This window comes from Frankliniella occidentalis, unplaced genomic scaffold, assembly GCF_000697945.3.
Source record: "Frankliniella occidentalis isolate FOCC.00 unplaced genomic scaffold, Focc_3.1 Scaffold223, whole genome shotgun sequence".
Taxonomy (NCBI): domain Eukaryota; kingdom Metazoa; phylum Arthropoda; class Insecta; order Thysanoptera; family Thripidae; genus Frankliniella; species Frankliniella occidentalis.
Genome location: NW_026267349.1, coordinates 218,789 through 234,659, shown reverse-complemented (window position 1 = coordinate 234,659; position 15,871 = coordinate 218,789). Strand labels below are relative to the sequence as shown.

Sequence of the window (15,871 nt, the reverse complement as noted above, 5' to 3'; positions counted from 1 at the left end):
GGGGATGCTCGGTGTACCCGTGTCCATTTTACAGCACCCTCGGTGAAAAGGGAAATTTTGCAAAATAGAAAATAAAAATAAAAAAACTGACAGGAAAAAGTTTCTTGTTGAGAGGCTGCGTACAGAAACTTAATGTACTGTTTTTGTTGAAATTACGTTTTTCAAATTCGTCATGATGGCAACAATGACGTCCTTCCCATTCATCGTCTGCTACTTTGTTGTTTTTGTTGATGGGTGCCATAACCTCATTACCTTCTGTCACTTGCTGAGGCGAATGAGATATCTGTCGTTCCTAAACTATTGCAACAACAATGAATCACAAAGCCCATTATAACCTCGAGGACCTGATTTGTTTAGTTGAGTTGACATTTTGATTCAGAACCAGAGGTAATGAAAGTCACAACAATTTCTCAATGGTCAAATTTTGGGCAGTAATCAATGTTCACAGCAGCTGTTGATTTCCCTTCAAATTAGATATATTTTCAATTGTATGTATTATTTTCAGACCCCACAATGTCGTCCGTCAAAGTAGCAGTTAGGGTTCGACCCTTTAACAATAGGGAGATAGCCCGAGAGAGCAAATGTATCATTGATATGACTGGAAATACTACAAGTAAGTTTTACATGTATACACTAGTTAATAATTTACACGGTATTCTTATTCAGTCTCATAATCTAAATTCTTGACAAACATTGACTGGTTACTTTTCTCTTCAGCTATTTCCAATCCCAAAATTAATGATGCCAACAAAAACTTCAACTTTGACTATTCATACTGGTCACACACTGATGTAAGTAGAAAGTTTTATACAATCTAAATTCTTATATGAATTACATTTTTTAACATATTGCCCTATTTTTCTATACTTTAATCACTGTTCGTTCTATTGTATTCAGGAATCTGATCCTAGTTTTGCAACCCAGAAAATGGTTTACCAGGATATTGGAGAGGAAATGCTTGAACATGCATTTGAAGGTAGATTCTTAGAGCCTACACTTTATTACATAATGTCTGATAGTGATCTGTACCAATCTTTGCTAAATTGTAATTTTACAGGTTACAACGTCTGTATATTTGCCTATGGACAAACTGGTGCAGGGAAATCATTCACCATGATGGGTAAACAAGAGGAAGGGCAAGAGGGAATTATTCCCCAGATTTGTCAAGATTTGTTCACTCGTATTCAGGATACCACCTCCGAGTCCCTTCATTACTCAGTGGAGGTGAGAATGGAAAGTTTTTGTCTGCGGCACATGTGTCAATCTGTTGGGTGTTTGTTTGTATTTCTTTGATAACTAATTATAATGAATTCTAACAGGTCAGTTACATGGAAATATACTGTGAACGTGTAAGAGACCTTCTTAATCCCAAAAATAAAGGAAATTTACGGGTTCGTGAACATCCACTCCTTGGACCCTACGTTGAAGATCTTTCCAAATTGGCAGTGACAAGTTATCAAGACATTCATGATCTGATCGATGAAGGGAATAAAGCCAGGTATTGATTTGCAACCTCTTGTAAATTGACTTTATTGATAAAAATTCTTGTTACATCATAGTTAACACTATTTTAAAAATTACTAGAACTGTTGCTGCCACAAACATGAATGAAACATCAAGTCGCTCCCACGCTGTTTTCACAATTGTATTCACCCAGCTACGTCATGATGAAATGACAAACCTGTCTACAGAAAAAGTCAGCAAAATATCCCTTGTAGATTTGGCTGGGTCTGAAAGAGCAGATTCTACTGGAGCAAAAGGAACCCGCTTGAAAGAAGGTGCAAACATCAACAAATCTTTAACAACTTTGGGAAAAGTCATATCAGCATTGGCTGAAGTGGTACGTTTACTTAAATCTAAAAACATATATTTTATAGTCAATATTTTATTAAAGCATTATGATTCTAAATATATTTACAACAATCTAATTTATCAAAATTTTTCGTTTTTCTTTCTCATTTCACGGTCAACCCAATTAGTCGGTAAGTCGAGCTGAATGTTAGTTACTTGTTTACTATGTTAACTACCTGTTGTATTATGTTTCCACATCTCATTGAAACTTGTCATCACTACTTTCTAGGTCACTAAGAAAAAGAAGAAAGCTGATTTTATTCCATACAGAGATTCTGTACTGACGTGGCTTCTCAGAGAAAATCTTGGTGGAAATTCAAAAACAGCTATGATAGCAGCCATTAGTCCAGCTGACATTAATTATGATGAAACTTTATCAACTTTGAGGTACTTTGTTCTTACCTGCAGTATTCCTGAATAATTTTTGCCTATGGGTGTGATTGTTTACTAAAGGCTTTCATTTTCATTTTAATGCAGATATGCTGATCGTGCTAAACAGATTGTGTGCAAAGCTGTGGTTAATGAGGATGCTAATGCTAAACTCATTCGAGAACTCAAGGAAGAGATACAGAGGCTTCGTGATCTACTCAAACAAGAAGGCATTGAAGTCCAAGAAGGTACATTTTTATTTAGTTGTTGTTGATTCTTTAGATGGAGCAGAAAACTTTAAGCTAGTGGAGATATTTAGTCTTTGGTCATTGTAAATTTTTCTACTCAAATTTAATATTTATTTGGCTATTAGAAATGAGATGAATGTGTTAGGATGGAGTGCATTTAAATATATCTACTTCAAGTGTTGGAGTAAGAATGATTAAGAGTCTGGCCCCTACTTATTGTAATCTGTGTACTTCTCCTACAATTCTATTCCACATGCATCCCAGGGCCTGACGGAAAAGTTTTTTATGAAAAGAAAGATCCATCTAGTAAGTAACTGGCTGGGGAATTTTTGAAAGTACTTGCCATCGTTGGTCATACTTTTCATTGACTGTGGCTTTGGCTGAAATGGCTTTGGTTTTCCTCCTCTTCTGGAATTGGTTTGGAGAACCATAATACTATTTTTCCCAAGATTTATAATTTTCATCCAGCTTTATGGTAGCAAAACAAAGTTTTGTTTTCTACAGCTGTGTAGTAACCTTGGCAGTTTTTTATATAAAACATACAATCATGTGCAAAGTTTCCAGACAAAAATCATTCCTTGTTTGCATCTCATAGTTATTGGTTGTTTCCTCTTCAGGCTTGTTGGAATCTTGTACCCCCTAGCTTTTTTTCTCCTGGTATGAACCTTCTTTCCCGCAACAGCTTTACTCCATCTTTGTTATCATGCTAAATTCATAACCTGGACCTGGAACTGGTGCAACTTCCATCTGCATGTGCTCTCAATATTCAATATCTAGGTTTGATTAGGAAATTAAATCAAATTCTAGGTCTTGCTGTTCATCACAAAATTAGTTTCATCATCCTTACTCAATGCTTTTTGAGTGGGTTATCTGTGGTGCCATTACTAAGTTCTTCAGCTAGCTTAAACATGATAGGAATCTGAGAGTATTTTAAGTATTACCTCATACCATTTAGCTTGTGCATCCAGCATTTTATCCTTTAATCACAGCTTTGGGTTCTATAATTTTTTGTTTTGAGGTGTTCACATGGAAAAAATTTCAAAGTCAAGATAATGCTCTTCAGTTTAAAAATTGAAAACTTATCTTTTTTCTTTCAGAGGATGGTGGAGGTATGCGGATGAAGGTGTCTGAAGGTGGACGTCCCCGTATCACTTCAGGTTCCAGCATTGCTGAGGATGCAGTTGATCAGCTGCAAGCAAGTGAAAAATTGATAGCAGGTAAATCTCAGATGCACTCAATTTAAATGTGTGCAGTATTTTGTTGTTTTTTAAAAAAAACTACCACAACAGTAAGTTCCATGTTCAATGTAGCCCTTAACGTTTGCCAATATTTTTCACAGAGTTAAATGAAACATGGGAGGAGAAATTAAAACGCACAGAAGCAATTCGTCTTCAGCGAGAAGCAGTGTTTGCAGAAATGGGAGTGGCTGTCAAAGAAGATGGAATAACTGTTGGTGTCTTTTCCCCTAAAAAGGTATGTTAAAATCTATTTTTTGGTTTAAAAAAATGTGTCAGTAGGAACAATGATTTAATTTTTCTTCCACAGACTCCGCATTTGGTGAACCTGAATGAAGACCCATTTATGTCAGAATGTCTCATATATTACATTAAAGATGGTGTAACTCGTGTTGGATCTTGTGATGCTAATATACCCCAGGTACTATTTACTTTGGACACCCATTACCTTGTCTAAGGCCTGTGTATGAGGGTAGATGTGATCTTCATGCATCCGAATTTTACTTTTACAGGATATTCATCTCTCAGGATCCTTCATTCAAAGTGAACATTGTGTGTTTGAAAATGTGAATGGTGTAGTGACTCTGAGGCCTAAAAACGAAGCTCTTTGTTATGTCAATGGAAGAGAAATTAACACAGCTATTGTTCTGAGGACCGGCTCTAGAGTTATTTTAGGAAAGAATCATGTCTTCCGGTTTAACCACCCTGACCAAGGTATATTCTATTGTAAAAGTTATGCAACTGTCATTTTACTGCAATAGGTCTCACTGTTTCTCATTCTCTTCTTGAACAATGTTACAGTGAGGGAGCAGCGCAAATCTTGTGTACTGGATCCACCAGAAAACGAGCTTGATCGTAAGTGAAGTCTTTGGAACAATTTCATTTGTTTTATATATTTAATACTTTGTGTATATTTCTGTGTCCCTGCCGCTCTTTCTCATTGAATTTCTACCTGTAAAGGAGAGATGCAGAATGGGCAAGGAACTAATCTCATACTCGCTTTGTCCCAGCTCAAGGAAATCAGCAGAGTGCCAAAATCTCACCTGCTGAGACTCCAAGTGCCAATGAAACTGTAGATTGGGATTTCGCTCAAGTAGAACTGCTAGAAAAGCAAGGTATTGATCTGAAGGCAGAAATGGATAAACGGTTGATGGCTCTTGAGGAACAATTCCGCAAGGAGAAACAGGAAGCAGACAATATATTTGAGGAGCAACGGAAAGTAAGCAACTGTGGATTTCTTCGTGAAAAAGCATACAAATCTGCAGTGTGTTAATGGTGTTTTCTTCTTTCTTTTCAGAATTATGAAGCTCGTATTGACGCTTTACAGAAACAAGTTGAAGAACAGAGTATGACTATGTCTATGTACAGCTCTTACACTCCTGAGGATTTTAATGCTGAAGAAGACATTTTTGGTGTGTTATCATATTAGCTGTAGAAACCTATCCTTCTGAACCTCACCTCACCCCTTTACAAAGTAGTATTTGTGATTTCACATGTACACCTTCACCTTTGTATGCATTTTCAGTCAACCCCTTGTTTGACGCAGAATGCAACTGGACTGAACGTGAGTTCCAGCTTGCTGCTTGGGGTTACCGGAAATGGAAGTATCATCAATTTACCTCTCTACGTGATGATCTTTGGGGTAATGCTGTCTTCTTGAAAGAGGCAAATGCAATTTCGGTTGAGCTGAAGAAGAAGGTTAGATTCCATCCACTTTTCCATATCATATAGTTATTTCTTACTTGGATATCTGTGAAAGCAAGCTTAACCATCCACTTGTCTTCTTTTTATGTTTCTTCAGGTGCAGTTCCAGTTTACATTACTGACAGACACGCTTTACTCTCCGTTACCCCCTGATCTACTCCCTTCTGCTCTTCTTGATGATGATGATGAAGAAAGACCATACCCAAGAACAGTTGTTGCTGTTGAAGTTCTTGATACAAAGAATGGTGCAACCCACTACTGGACACTGGACAAATTAAGGTATCTGTTTATGTAGTAAAGGAATTTAGATTCTAAACTTCATTCGTCCCGGGTACTTTCAGTAATTCACATGATTGATAATCTCTGCTATATAAATGAAATTACATAAACCATCAGTTTTCAAAATGTCACCTTAAATATGATTCCTATTTAGAGCTGAGCAAGTATCTTGCATTTATTTGAAAACTACAATGAAATGCATGGTTTTGTTTTTAAAGAGCAAAGCAAATACACCTAGTTGAGCTGCTATTTTGACTATGTGCTGCATAACTTGCCTTTAATAATAGGGAGTGACAATTTTTAATTTTGCTTATTTTAATCGGCTATCAGAGCTCAGGAGAACTTTGGACCAATATGTGTTTAAATACTTCTAAATCTCCTCTTGGATTACATTTCAGTATTAAGTTTCCCAACTTACTTGTAAGGAGTCTGATTTTTATGTATGTTTGCCAACACTTTAAAACACAGCTTAAGCTCAGAACAGGACAATGTAGTTGCAGCTATTTGTTGCAGTGTTGAGCACCTGTGTGGTCTTTTTTTCCCCATTTCTTATAGGTCCCAACCTGTCACAATAGTTTCCCTGCACTGGTAATGGCACGCTTGTTTGCCCTGGCATTTGGTTGCTGTCATGCGGACGGTGAAGGTGGTTCTACACAATTTTTTTAAACATGCTTGTGTAGGTCAATCCTGAATACCTGATTTTTAATGGCTGTATTTTTTCTTTTGGAAACAAGTGTGGCAGCTGTTTTAACTTGAAGCAAAAGATTTAATAGTCATATCCTTGCTGTTGAGTTATGTTGTGCCTGCCCTGCCTTGTCTATCCCCTCCTAGAGGTAAAGTCAAATTGTTTTACCTTGTAGACTCCGATTGGAACTGATGCGCCAAATTTACAATGAAGATCTTAGCCCAGGCACACCTGATCAAGGCAAAGAAGACTTTTTCCAATGCTTCTCACCATGTTCATATCAGAAGCCCTTATCCATCTTGTTGCCATCGAGGTTGGTCCTGTATGGCTTACCTTTGGTGTATGGTCTTGCCTCAGCTTTCCGCTTCACAAATGCAATCCCACTCATCACCTCTCCTTAACTTCCGACCTACCATGTGTAGCATATGTAGCAAATCTAGTATGGTTGTATAACTGAGTTTTACAGCAATACTGCTAGTATAGAGCCCAAGTACAATAAAAACAAACTCACCCCCATTAAAATGCACTTTTATTATCCTTGTTGCTTTAAAATTTTGCATTTTGGTTACCAATATCTTCACTCAATCTACTGGTCCTTATGCAGTGTCTGTCCCTAAATATTTGTTTCTATTTATTTTATTTTTTATTTTGCCTTCTTTGGATAATGTAAAAAGGTAGATTTACTGTTTACTGATTAAGTACTACTGTAATGCTTTCTTATTTTCTTATTTTATGAGTTTCTTATGAGAAATTACAGGTTAAAATTTGCAAGAGGGCAGTTTCTAACATTACTTGCATGTAGATATCAGCACTATCTTGTTTGCAGTTGCAGATAAATTTTCATATTAAAATGTGATGCAAGTGCTTCAAAATTCACAATGCATTTTTAATTTGTTTTTTGTATCTTGCAGTATTTTGTCCAGGATGTGCACATCAAGTCTGCTGCATATTTAGACAGTCTGCTCTACTGCTTCCTTTGTACCAGCTTTGACTATTTTGATTTCTTGCTTTTTACAGCAGAGAAAGGAGTCAAATCTCATTTTACAGTTATACTGTGGTTATTATTCGGTGTCTATTTCTAAAACTTTTGTCTTGTTTTTCTTTGGTAGGCAACGACTTGAATTAATGAGAGAGATGTACCATAATGAAGCTGAGCTGTCACCCACTTCTCCTGACTACAACATTGAGTCTCTCACAGGTGGAGATCCATTTTACGACAGATTTCCTTGGTTTAGAATGGTTGGAAGGTAGGTGAACTTTCCACATTTCGGTCCTTGCAAAAAAAAATGTTTTGGACATCAAGGTTACAAGTTAAGATAGCCTACCTTTCTTGAATACAGGTCTAAGTGTCTAATTTCGTTTTCTTTTCAGAGCATTTGTTTATCTTAGCAATTTGATGTATCCTGTTCCTCTAATTCATAAAGTTGCAATTGTGAATGAGAAAGGTGATGTTAAAGGCTTCCTAAGAGTTGCTGTGCAGGCTGTCATAGGTAAGATCTTTTAAATCAATCTGATTGCCTTTTCAAAAGTACAAAGCTTTGAAAGTAATCAAATTCATTCTGTTTTGAAGATGAAGAAAGCAGTGAACATGCTAGTGGTGTAAGACAATCAGCTCGCATAAATTTTGATGATGATTTAATCGTTAGTGGAAAGCGTTACCAAAGCAAAAATGCATTCCTTGCAAATACCAAAGAGCGCTTGGAGGAGCGTTTTGTTGAAGGTCATGATGGCAGAAGTGAAGGTACAGAAATTACAATATAGTACTGCAATATTTCAAACAGTAAATATTTTTATTTACACTTCTTTCCCATTTGTCAGAAATATCCGAGATACCTACAGATGGTGACAATGGTGTGGAAACTACACTTCTACCTGAAGCAAAAGATGATGGCACACCAGACCACCTACTTGTAGGCAAAGAATTTACATTCCGAGTAACTATTTTACAAGCTGTTGGCATAAGCACTGAATATGCAGACATTTTTTGCCAGTTCAAGTAAGTTTTATTACGTGCTTTGGTGAGACTTTTGTAAGCAATTCTTGAAATAAATTACGTTTTTTATTTTGATAGTTTCCTGCATCGGCATGATGAAGCTTTCTCAACTGAACCTGTAAAGAATACTGGTAAAGGAGCTCCTCTTGGTTTTTACCATGTTCAAAATGTAAGTTTCCTTCTTGTTTTTCTATGCTGGTTCATCTTGGTAAGTCTTCTTATGGCTTTAATTTCTATAATTCTACAGATAACTGTAAGCACAACAAAATCGTTCGTGGACTACATTAAAACCCAGCCACTTGTATTTGAAGTATTTGGTCACTATCAGCAACATCCTCTTCATCGAGATGCGAAACAAGATAGTCATGGGTAAGTTAGACAATTCATTGTTTAACTCTCCTAAAATTAAATTAAATTATTGATAAAATCAATCAAAATAATCTTCCCTCTTTTTTCCTTTCCTTTTCTTTTCTCCTTCTTCTTCTATTTTTTCTTCTTTTTTTCTTTTCTTTCTGAAACAGTGTACGAGTACCTCCCAAAAGAATGCAGCCTCCTTCCATTCCTATTAGTCCACCTGTCCGTTCAACAAAATATGGCATAACACCTGCACCTTGTACCAGTCACATTCATTCTAAATATGATGTACTGGTGTGGTTTGAGATATGTGAACTTGGTGAGTCTCTTTGCTGTGTTGGTCGATTGGTAGTATGTTCTGTATGAAACTTCTGACAAAGGATAGTAACAAAATGGGCTAATGTTTTATTTTATAGGTCCCAATGGTGAGTATGTGCCGACAGTAGTTGATCACAGCGATGAACTCCCTTGTCGCGGACTTTTCCTCCTTCATCAAGGCATTCAGCGACGTATACGTGTCACAATTGTCCATGAAATGGCAAATGAGCTTCGTTGGCGTGATGTCAGAGAACTTGTTGTTGGTAAGAGCACAGAAAATTTATCTTGATATGTGGAGTCTTAACTTACAGCTAAATTGTCACTTTCCTTTTCTAACATTTTAGGGCGAATACGTAATACACCAGAACCTGAAGAAGAAGATAGTGATAGCTCTGTACTCTCTCTTGGATTGTTCCCGGGAGAATACCTGGAACTGCCTGGTGAAGATCGCTGTGTATTCCGTTTTGAAGCAGCATGGGATAGCTCTTTACACAATTCTCCCTTGTTAAACCGTGTGACTCCTTATGGTGAACATATATTCCTTACTATATCTGCATACATGGAGGTAAGAACATTTAATTCAGGTTGCCTTTTTTCAATTACATCAGAAGAAGGTTTCTACTAGTGTTATATTTTTGTTTCAGCTGGAAAACTGTGGAAGACCTGCTATAATCACCAAAGATTTGAGTATGGTAATTTATGGGCGAGATGCTCGTACAGGACCAAGGTCGTTGAAACACCTATTCACGGGAAATTACCGAAATTCCGAAGCAAATCGGCTGACGGGTGTCTATGAACTGTTGCTGAGAAGAGCTTCTGATGCAGGTAGCCCAGGTTTGTTGCATTAGATTGACATAGTCGTAGACGCTACCTGTGCATGACTTGGAGCTATATTTCACTTGTTTAATTTCTACTGGATGAAATAATTTCTGAGCAAAATTCAAAAATTACATTTATTACGTCATTTTCTTCCTACATAGGCGCGGCAATAGTATTTATAGTAACATATCGGATCAGCAATGTGTTAGTCATTTTGAATTTATCTTATTTTGTCCATTTGAATTACTGATGTCTCTACTGATGATGTTTTTATTCTGGGAAACAAAGGAGTGTTTCTCTCCATGACAATTTTGATTTGACAGTCCTGTGCCAGGACCTCAACGAATCTACCTTCAAATTGCTGTCTATCTTCACTCAAGTGGGATTACTTTCATTTAAAATTTAGTTCTCAGTCAAAAGTTCTGCAAGTTCTGGTTTTGAATAAGTTGTTAAGTGCTGTTAAAAAAAGAACATACAAGCATGTCATTTATGTTGTATATTTGAGCAGAACTTGTTATTTTAAGAATTAGCAGTGTTCTTTGATTCAAGAAACTTGACTGTTTTCCTCATGATTCAAATTGTAAAATAGCTCGTATACATAGTTGCAGTAGATACAAAATCCAGTTATCTAATGGTGCACAGCACAGTGGTTTTGATTTAGTTGATTGCATGATATTTTGTGTTATGTGCCTTAGTTCTGACAGGTCTGCTGACTTAGATCCCCTTATATGTAGATTGTGTTTTAGGTTTTGACTTATATACAATATATGGTAGCTATTAGCTCCTCTAAATTTCCATAGATCTTTTTGAATTGATGATATTTGATAAAAATTTAGATAGAAAATAGGATATATCTATCCCTTCTGAAGTAGGAAGCATGGTCAGCAAATTAAAAAAAATTGAAATTATATATCACTAGTCAATCACTAGGTCAATTCCATTAGTGCATGAGAAAAATATTCATTCTCATCCAATAATCCGAGATCTTGCCTTTATTGATGCAAAAAGACTAAATGTTGTTTTTACTTGATTGCAGGCGTCCAACGGAGACAGCGCCGTGTGCTCGACACCAGCATGACCTATGTCAGGGGTGAAGAGAATTTGCATGGCTGGAGGCCTAGAGGTGATTCACTAATTTTTGACCACCAGTGGGAATTAGAAAAATTAACAAGGCTAGAAGAAGTGGAGAAAATGCGCCACCTTCTGCTGCTGCGTGAAAGACTTGGAATTGATCGAGCTCAACCAGCACATCCAAGAATCCATGATTTTACAAAATCTGAAAAGGTTTGTTCTGCATGGAAACATTAAAAGTATGTTATGCTTTATTCTATTCATATTTCTATTTAATCTGTGATTTATTGACTCATTTGTAGGAAGTATGTAATATGGTAGCTAAAGCTAATGCTGAGGGCCATGCAAGCCCGGTGAAGCTAAAAAGTCCTGATGAATCAGTCTATGAACCTTGGGAGATGACTGACAAAGAAAGGGAACTAACTACAAAATGTGTTAAGTTGATTCAAGGAAGAATACCAAGCAAGGTATTGTATTTAATTGTATTTAATCCTCCATGTTAGTTATGTATTACATAATTTATCATTAAAACCTGTTTGCTTCATTAAAGAAGTTTGTAAGCAGGAAGCAGGTAAACCACTATTGGTAATTCATACTTCTTTTTGAATTTTAGGATCTACCTATGCCCAAAATCGACCTATCACCTGGAGATGAGCCAGCAGATATGAACTCTTACCTCACGTCAACTCCCTCTCAAGAGTAAGAATATAAGAATTGAGATGCTCACATTTCCTCTTGGCATTACAGTTCAGAAATTACTAATATGCCTGGTTTACAGATTGTTTTCTCCAGACAGAACATGCAAAGCATTACCAGGAGCTGACTGCAGCTCAGCAAGTGACAGTCTCTATTTGAATGGTATGCAAGCTCAGTCACCTACGAGTGGAGCCTCCTCCCCATGTCGAGATCAGTTAGTATTATATGTACCAGAGATGGAAGAGATTCGCATCAGTCCTGTCATTGCTCGCAAAGGCTATTTGAATATTCTGGAACATAACACTGGAAGCTGGAAAAAGAGATGGGTGGTATGTGCTAAATTCTAACTGCTTATCTTTAGTTGTTTTGATTCATCTATTTAACAAGAGCTTACTTGTTTTCAGGCTGTTCGACGACCTTATGTATTCATTTTCCGTAATGAAAAAGATCCTGTTGAGAGAACTCTCATAAATCTTGCAACGGCTCAAGTTGACTTTTCAGAGGAACAGAGGGCTAAAATTCCTAACTCGTTCAGGTGCTGTCCAACACTGTGAATTTGTTCATTAGAATGATTTTTTGTTACAGTGTCTTTATAACTTTTTCCTCTCTTACAGTATGTCAACTCAGCACCGATCTTTTATCATGCAGACTTTAAGTGACAGAGAATTGCATGATTGGTTATATGCCATAAACCCATTGTTAGCTGGGCAAATCAGGTATGCATATTGGACTCGCAAATTTTGCTAGTTTGATAAATTATAGAGTTAATCTAAAATATTTGTTACAGATCAAAGCTAGCTCGTCGTGAGCCTGGCTATGCTGGCAATGGAGCTATTCCTGGAATGCATAACCATATTCACCAACAGCAGAATGCAGGTGCACAAGGAAATCAAGATGTTGCAGCTGGTGCCAACTGACATCTTGTCTGCCACTGTAGAATGTCCTAAGTGCTTATATTGCTATGATATTGGTGCTGACATTCTTTTACCAGTTGTAAATGATGTTAATTGATCTTTCGGACCACTTCCATCGCCAATAGGTATAAAGTGGAACCAGCACAAATAATATTTTGTGTTTTAGTCACTGTGTTCACCAACGGCTTGCATCCACATGGTGAACAGTGACAGCTGTAGATGCTTGGAAACACCAAGAGTGCCAATCGCCATTTTACATGTGGTAGACTTGACTGTTCTTCGTTAGGGTTTGCTTACCATTCCCCATGTACATTCTAAAAAGTGCTAGCTTTCTTTATTTTCTTTTTGTTGTTATGTGAGATAAGGAGAAGATCTGGAATAGAGCTGACTCAAGTGTAGGATGTGATACTTTATTTTATTGTTTTTATTTTTGTAATCACTTTTTATAGTTTCTGTTGTGACATTTTTCACCTCTCAGTGATAATTATTTTAGTCTGGGAGCAGTGCTCTAGACTACTTGCATCTGATATTTATTTTAATTAGTATTTTAGCAATATGAATTCCAAGCTTCATTATGCCATGCTTGTAATCTCAATATATTATTTTGTTTAATCTTCATTGTTGTTGTATATTGCAAATGTGGTAATTTTCAAATTGTTTTGAATATTTTGTGGTTTAGATGAAACATCACCTTTGTTGTGAATGCATTTTAATTATTTAAATGAATTTATTTGAGTGCTAAAGTCATTTCATTCTTTTAAAAAAAAACACGAAAAATATCTATCTTTCATACGGTCACAAGCATTAACTGTTTTCCCCGGCAACTGCTTTTGGTTTGTTATCTTAAGGGAACGTATGGAAAAGTTCTTATAGTTTTGAGAATTTCTAAACTTGATGATGTATCTTTGGAAGTGTAATTATTTGCCTTTCTTATCACACAGACTTTCTAAAGAAATATTGATATTAGTATTCTGCCATAAAAAGCTATAGATTATAATGTGTAACTAATAAGATGTCTTGAGATGAGAGCTACTGATCCTAATTTCTATTGCTCTATTGCAGTGCTGTAATGTTTCTACTAAAAGTACTTGTCTATTCTAGTCATACATGTGAAAGTATAATGCTTGTCTGAGCACATATAACAGTGTATAGTGCACAATTAAATCTAAGTGAAAAAAAGATGTGGGTACATTTTGAGCAGTTTTAGAAGTTACTTGAGAATATATGGTTGTGCTATAAAAATTTATATAACTTTAACTATTTTCCCCGTAAAAGATATGAAAGCAACTAATTTTAAGTACAGCTTATTTGCATCGTGCCTGAACTGGCTTCAATTCTTTAGCGTAAGATCTGCTTGTAAAGTTCATTAACTGACCAAGTTTTGAGATTTTCAATTTGTCATTGATGTTGGGAAAAACTGTATTGATATGTTGATGTTTAGTTTGCATTAAATTCTTGAACAGAGAAGAATTTTCACAAATTTGATGTATGTGTGTACTGTACTCTGGTTTAATTGAAATGTAGCTCCTGGTTATTTTGCAACCGGTAACTGAATGAGCTGAACACAGATTGTAGGAATAGTCGAAAGTAATGTGCTGGGCAATGATCTCTCAGAAGTCTGAGACAAGTAAGTCACCGTATTATTTTACACAAACTTTACAAATTGAGTTGGAAATTTAAAATTGGACTGAGGTAATTCTTCTACCATGTTTATATTTGCTTGAAGTCAAATTCTTGTTTTTCGTTTTTGTTGTTTGGAGTGTTTAGGGAGCTGATAACAATTGTTTAGTATCATTCACCTAGAATGAAAAGTCGGAAATCAGGAATGAAAGGGATGAGCCCCGTTAACCATCACAATTGCATTGCTTATAATGTCAAGCTTGTTTATGACTTTGTGCTGCATATGAGTTATGGGTTTCTTCATGTACTCATATGTGGAAACTGCACCAATGCTGTATAAAACTGTGCTGCACATTTGACTATTTATTAACATATTCTACTCAAATGTTGATTGTGTACTTTCAAAAATACAAAGCTGTAAATGTACTCCTCCCATGGATTTTCAAAAAAAAGTGTTGGTAGCTGGGTTTGGGATATGTGAAATTGTTCCAATGATCTGAGGAGTGATGCCACTTGTTACATAAAGTAAGTCCTAATTCTTAAAATGTTTTGTATCTGTAAGTCCAAATCTTTGCTTACAGCTTTTTATATTCAATCAATTTCACATGGGAACTATTTTTTTTTAATTGTATTCAAAATTAAAGAAATTGTTGAGTTTTAGTCTTGTGGTTGTCGCACCACATTTTAAGACCTAAACAATATAGGTAGAGTTAAGTTTCTGAAAATCTAGTCCCTATTTTATCACATTGCTATGAATTGGTTCCATGTTTGTAAAGCATTTAATGCACTCTTTGTTTCTTTATTATGTTGTCTCAGGCAATCAGCTTGTGATAGGATGAGTAGCAGTCAGCAATAAAGATTTTGTAAATCTAACATTTTTCCAGTGAGTGTGAGTACATATTTTCGTACATCTTTAATGTTGATTTGAATCGAGCTGAGTTATTTACACACCAGCTAGGTCTTTGCCTTCTTTTTGGCATGAATTGTGTATTGCATTTGTTTACAACCTCATATTTTTCATGAGAATTTCCTCTTTTTCATGTATTTTTTTAAATTTTGTTTCAAGCAAGTTATCAGTATGTCTTATGATCAACTTATCGAGTGTGTGCCTGATTTTGGCTAGGGTGTTTGATGAGGCGACAGTGTTATCCTTACCTTGCTACCCACTTGGTTTATCTTTCCTCAGCTAATGCTTAGTAGGGTACTTCCGTATGATGTTCCACAACATCATATATTCCGGGAAGATTTTTTCCAAGCTTAACAATGAATTATGCAGTTGACATTACATTTTGCTTTCCATGTGATAATAAAATGTGTAATTTTTCATCCCCTTCTTTTTTTGTTCTTCTTGATTGGACCTCCCGCCACTTTTTCTCTGGCCTGCCGCTCGAGCTCGACCAAAAGTTGACGGCCCATCTGTATCGCGTGCAGGTTCCACCCGACGACGGTTGAAGACAGATTGGTTGTATTCTTGAGAGATAGAGAGGGAGAGAGGGTGGCTCTTTCTCAAGCCGTATTTCACCCGGGGACGGTCTTGAAGTGAGTGTGGCCAGGTATCGGAGGCGTCAGGCCCGAGGATTTTCCACGCGTCCTACGGGTCGCTGACCCACCCCAGTAGTTCTCGGGCGGAGTCCGGAATGGCTCGGGCGATGGGCGTGGAGTGTTTACCCGATGGGGGAAGACAGACTTGTACGCCTGAGCACTACTGAGCTCCA

General features: G+C 36.6%; 1 protein-coding gene across 4 annotated transcripts; it reads left to right on the top strand.

The window, feature by feature from the left end:
* Nucleotides 1-221: 221 nt before the first annotated feature.
* Nucleotides 222-15,489, top strand: LOC113207964 (kinesin-like protein unc-104). 4 transcript variants are annotated; one of them, XM_052272752.1, is made up of 37 exons: nucleotides 222-387; nucleotides 506-613; nucleotides 718-791; nucleotides 898-976; nucleotides 1,058-1,224; nucleotides 1,320-1,498; nucleotides 1,585-1,840; nucleotides 1,980-1,982; nucleotides 2,081-2,238; nucleotides 2,329-2,468; nucleotides 3,566-3,685; nucleotides 3,808-3,941; nucleotides 4,014-4,124; nucleotides 4,216-4,417; nucleotides 4,505-4,558; nucleotides 4,714-4,922; nucleotides 5,001-5,115; nucleotides 5,229-5,401; nucleotides 5,505-5,686; nucleotides 6,547-6,684; nucleotides 7,481-7,618; nucleotides 7,743-7,861; nucleotides 7,942-8,112; nucleotides 8,190-8,367; nucleotides 8,443-8,533; nucleotides 8,612-8,733; nucleotides 8,886-9,037; nucleotides 9,135-9,299; nucleotides 9,381-9,601; nucleotides 9,681-9,870; nucleotides 10,892-11,139; nucleotides 11,229-11,393; nucleotides 11,540-11,625; nucleotides 11,705-11,951; nucleotides 12,027-12,157; nucleotides 12,237-12,338; nucleotides 12,410-15,489. In XM_052272752.1, the coding sequence occupies exons 2-37, from the start codon at nucleotides 514-516 to the stop codon at nucleotides 12,537-12,539; spliced, it is 5,250 nt and encodes a 1,749-aa protein (XP_052128712.1). In that variant the 5' UTR covers nucleotides 222-387; nucleotides 506-513; the 3' UTR covers nucleotides 12,540-15,489. The 4 variants fall into 4 exon arrangements, with proteins under 4 accessions (XP_052128712.1, XP_052128711.1, XP_052128710.1 ...); XM_052272751.1 differs by lacking the exons at nucleotides 222-387; nucleotides 506-613; nucleotides 718-791; ... (3 more) ...; nucleotides 1,585-1,840; nucleotides 1,980-1,982 and adding an exon at nucleotides 2,733-2,774 and having other exon boundaries at nucleotides 2,062-2,238; nucleotides 5,250-5,401; XM_052272750.1 differs by lacking the exons at nucleotides 222-387; nucleotides 506-613; nucleotides 718-791; ... (3 more) ...; nucleotides 1,585-1,840; nucleotides 1,980-1,982 and adding an exon at nucleotides 2,733-2,774 and having other exon boundaries at nucleotides 2,062-2,238; nucleotides 9,681-9,861.
* Nucleotides 15,490-15,871: the final 382 nt, after the last annotated feature.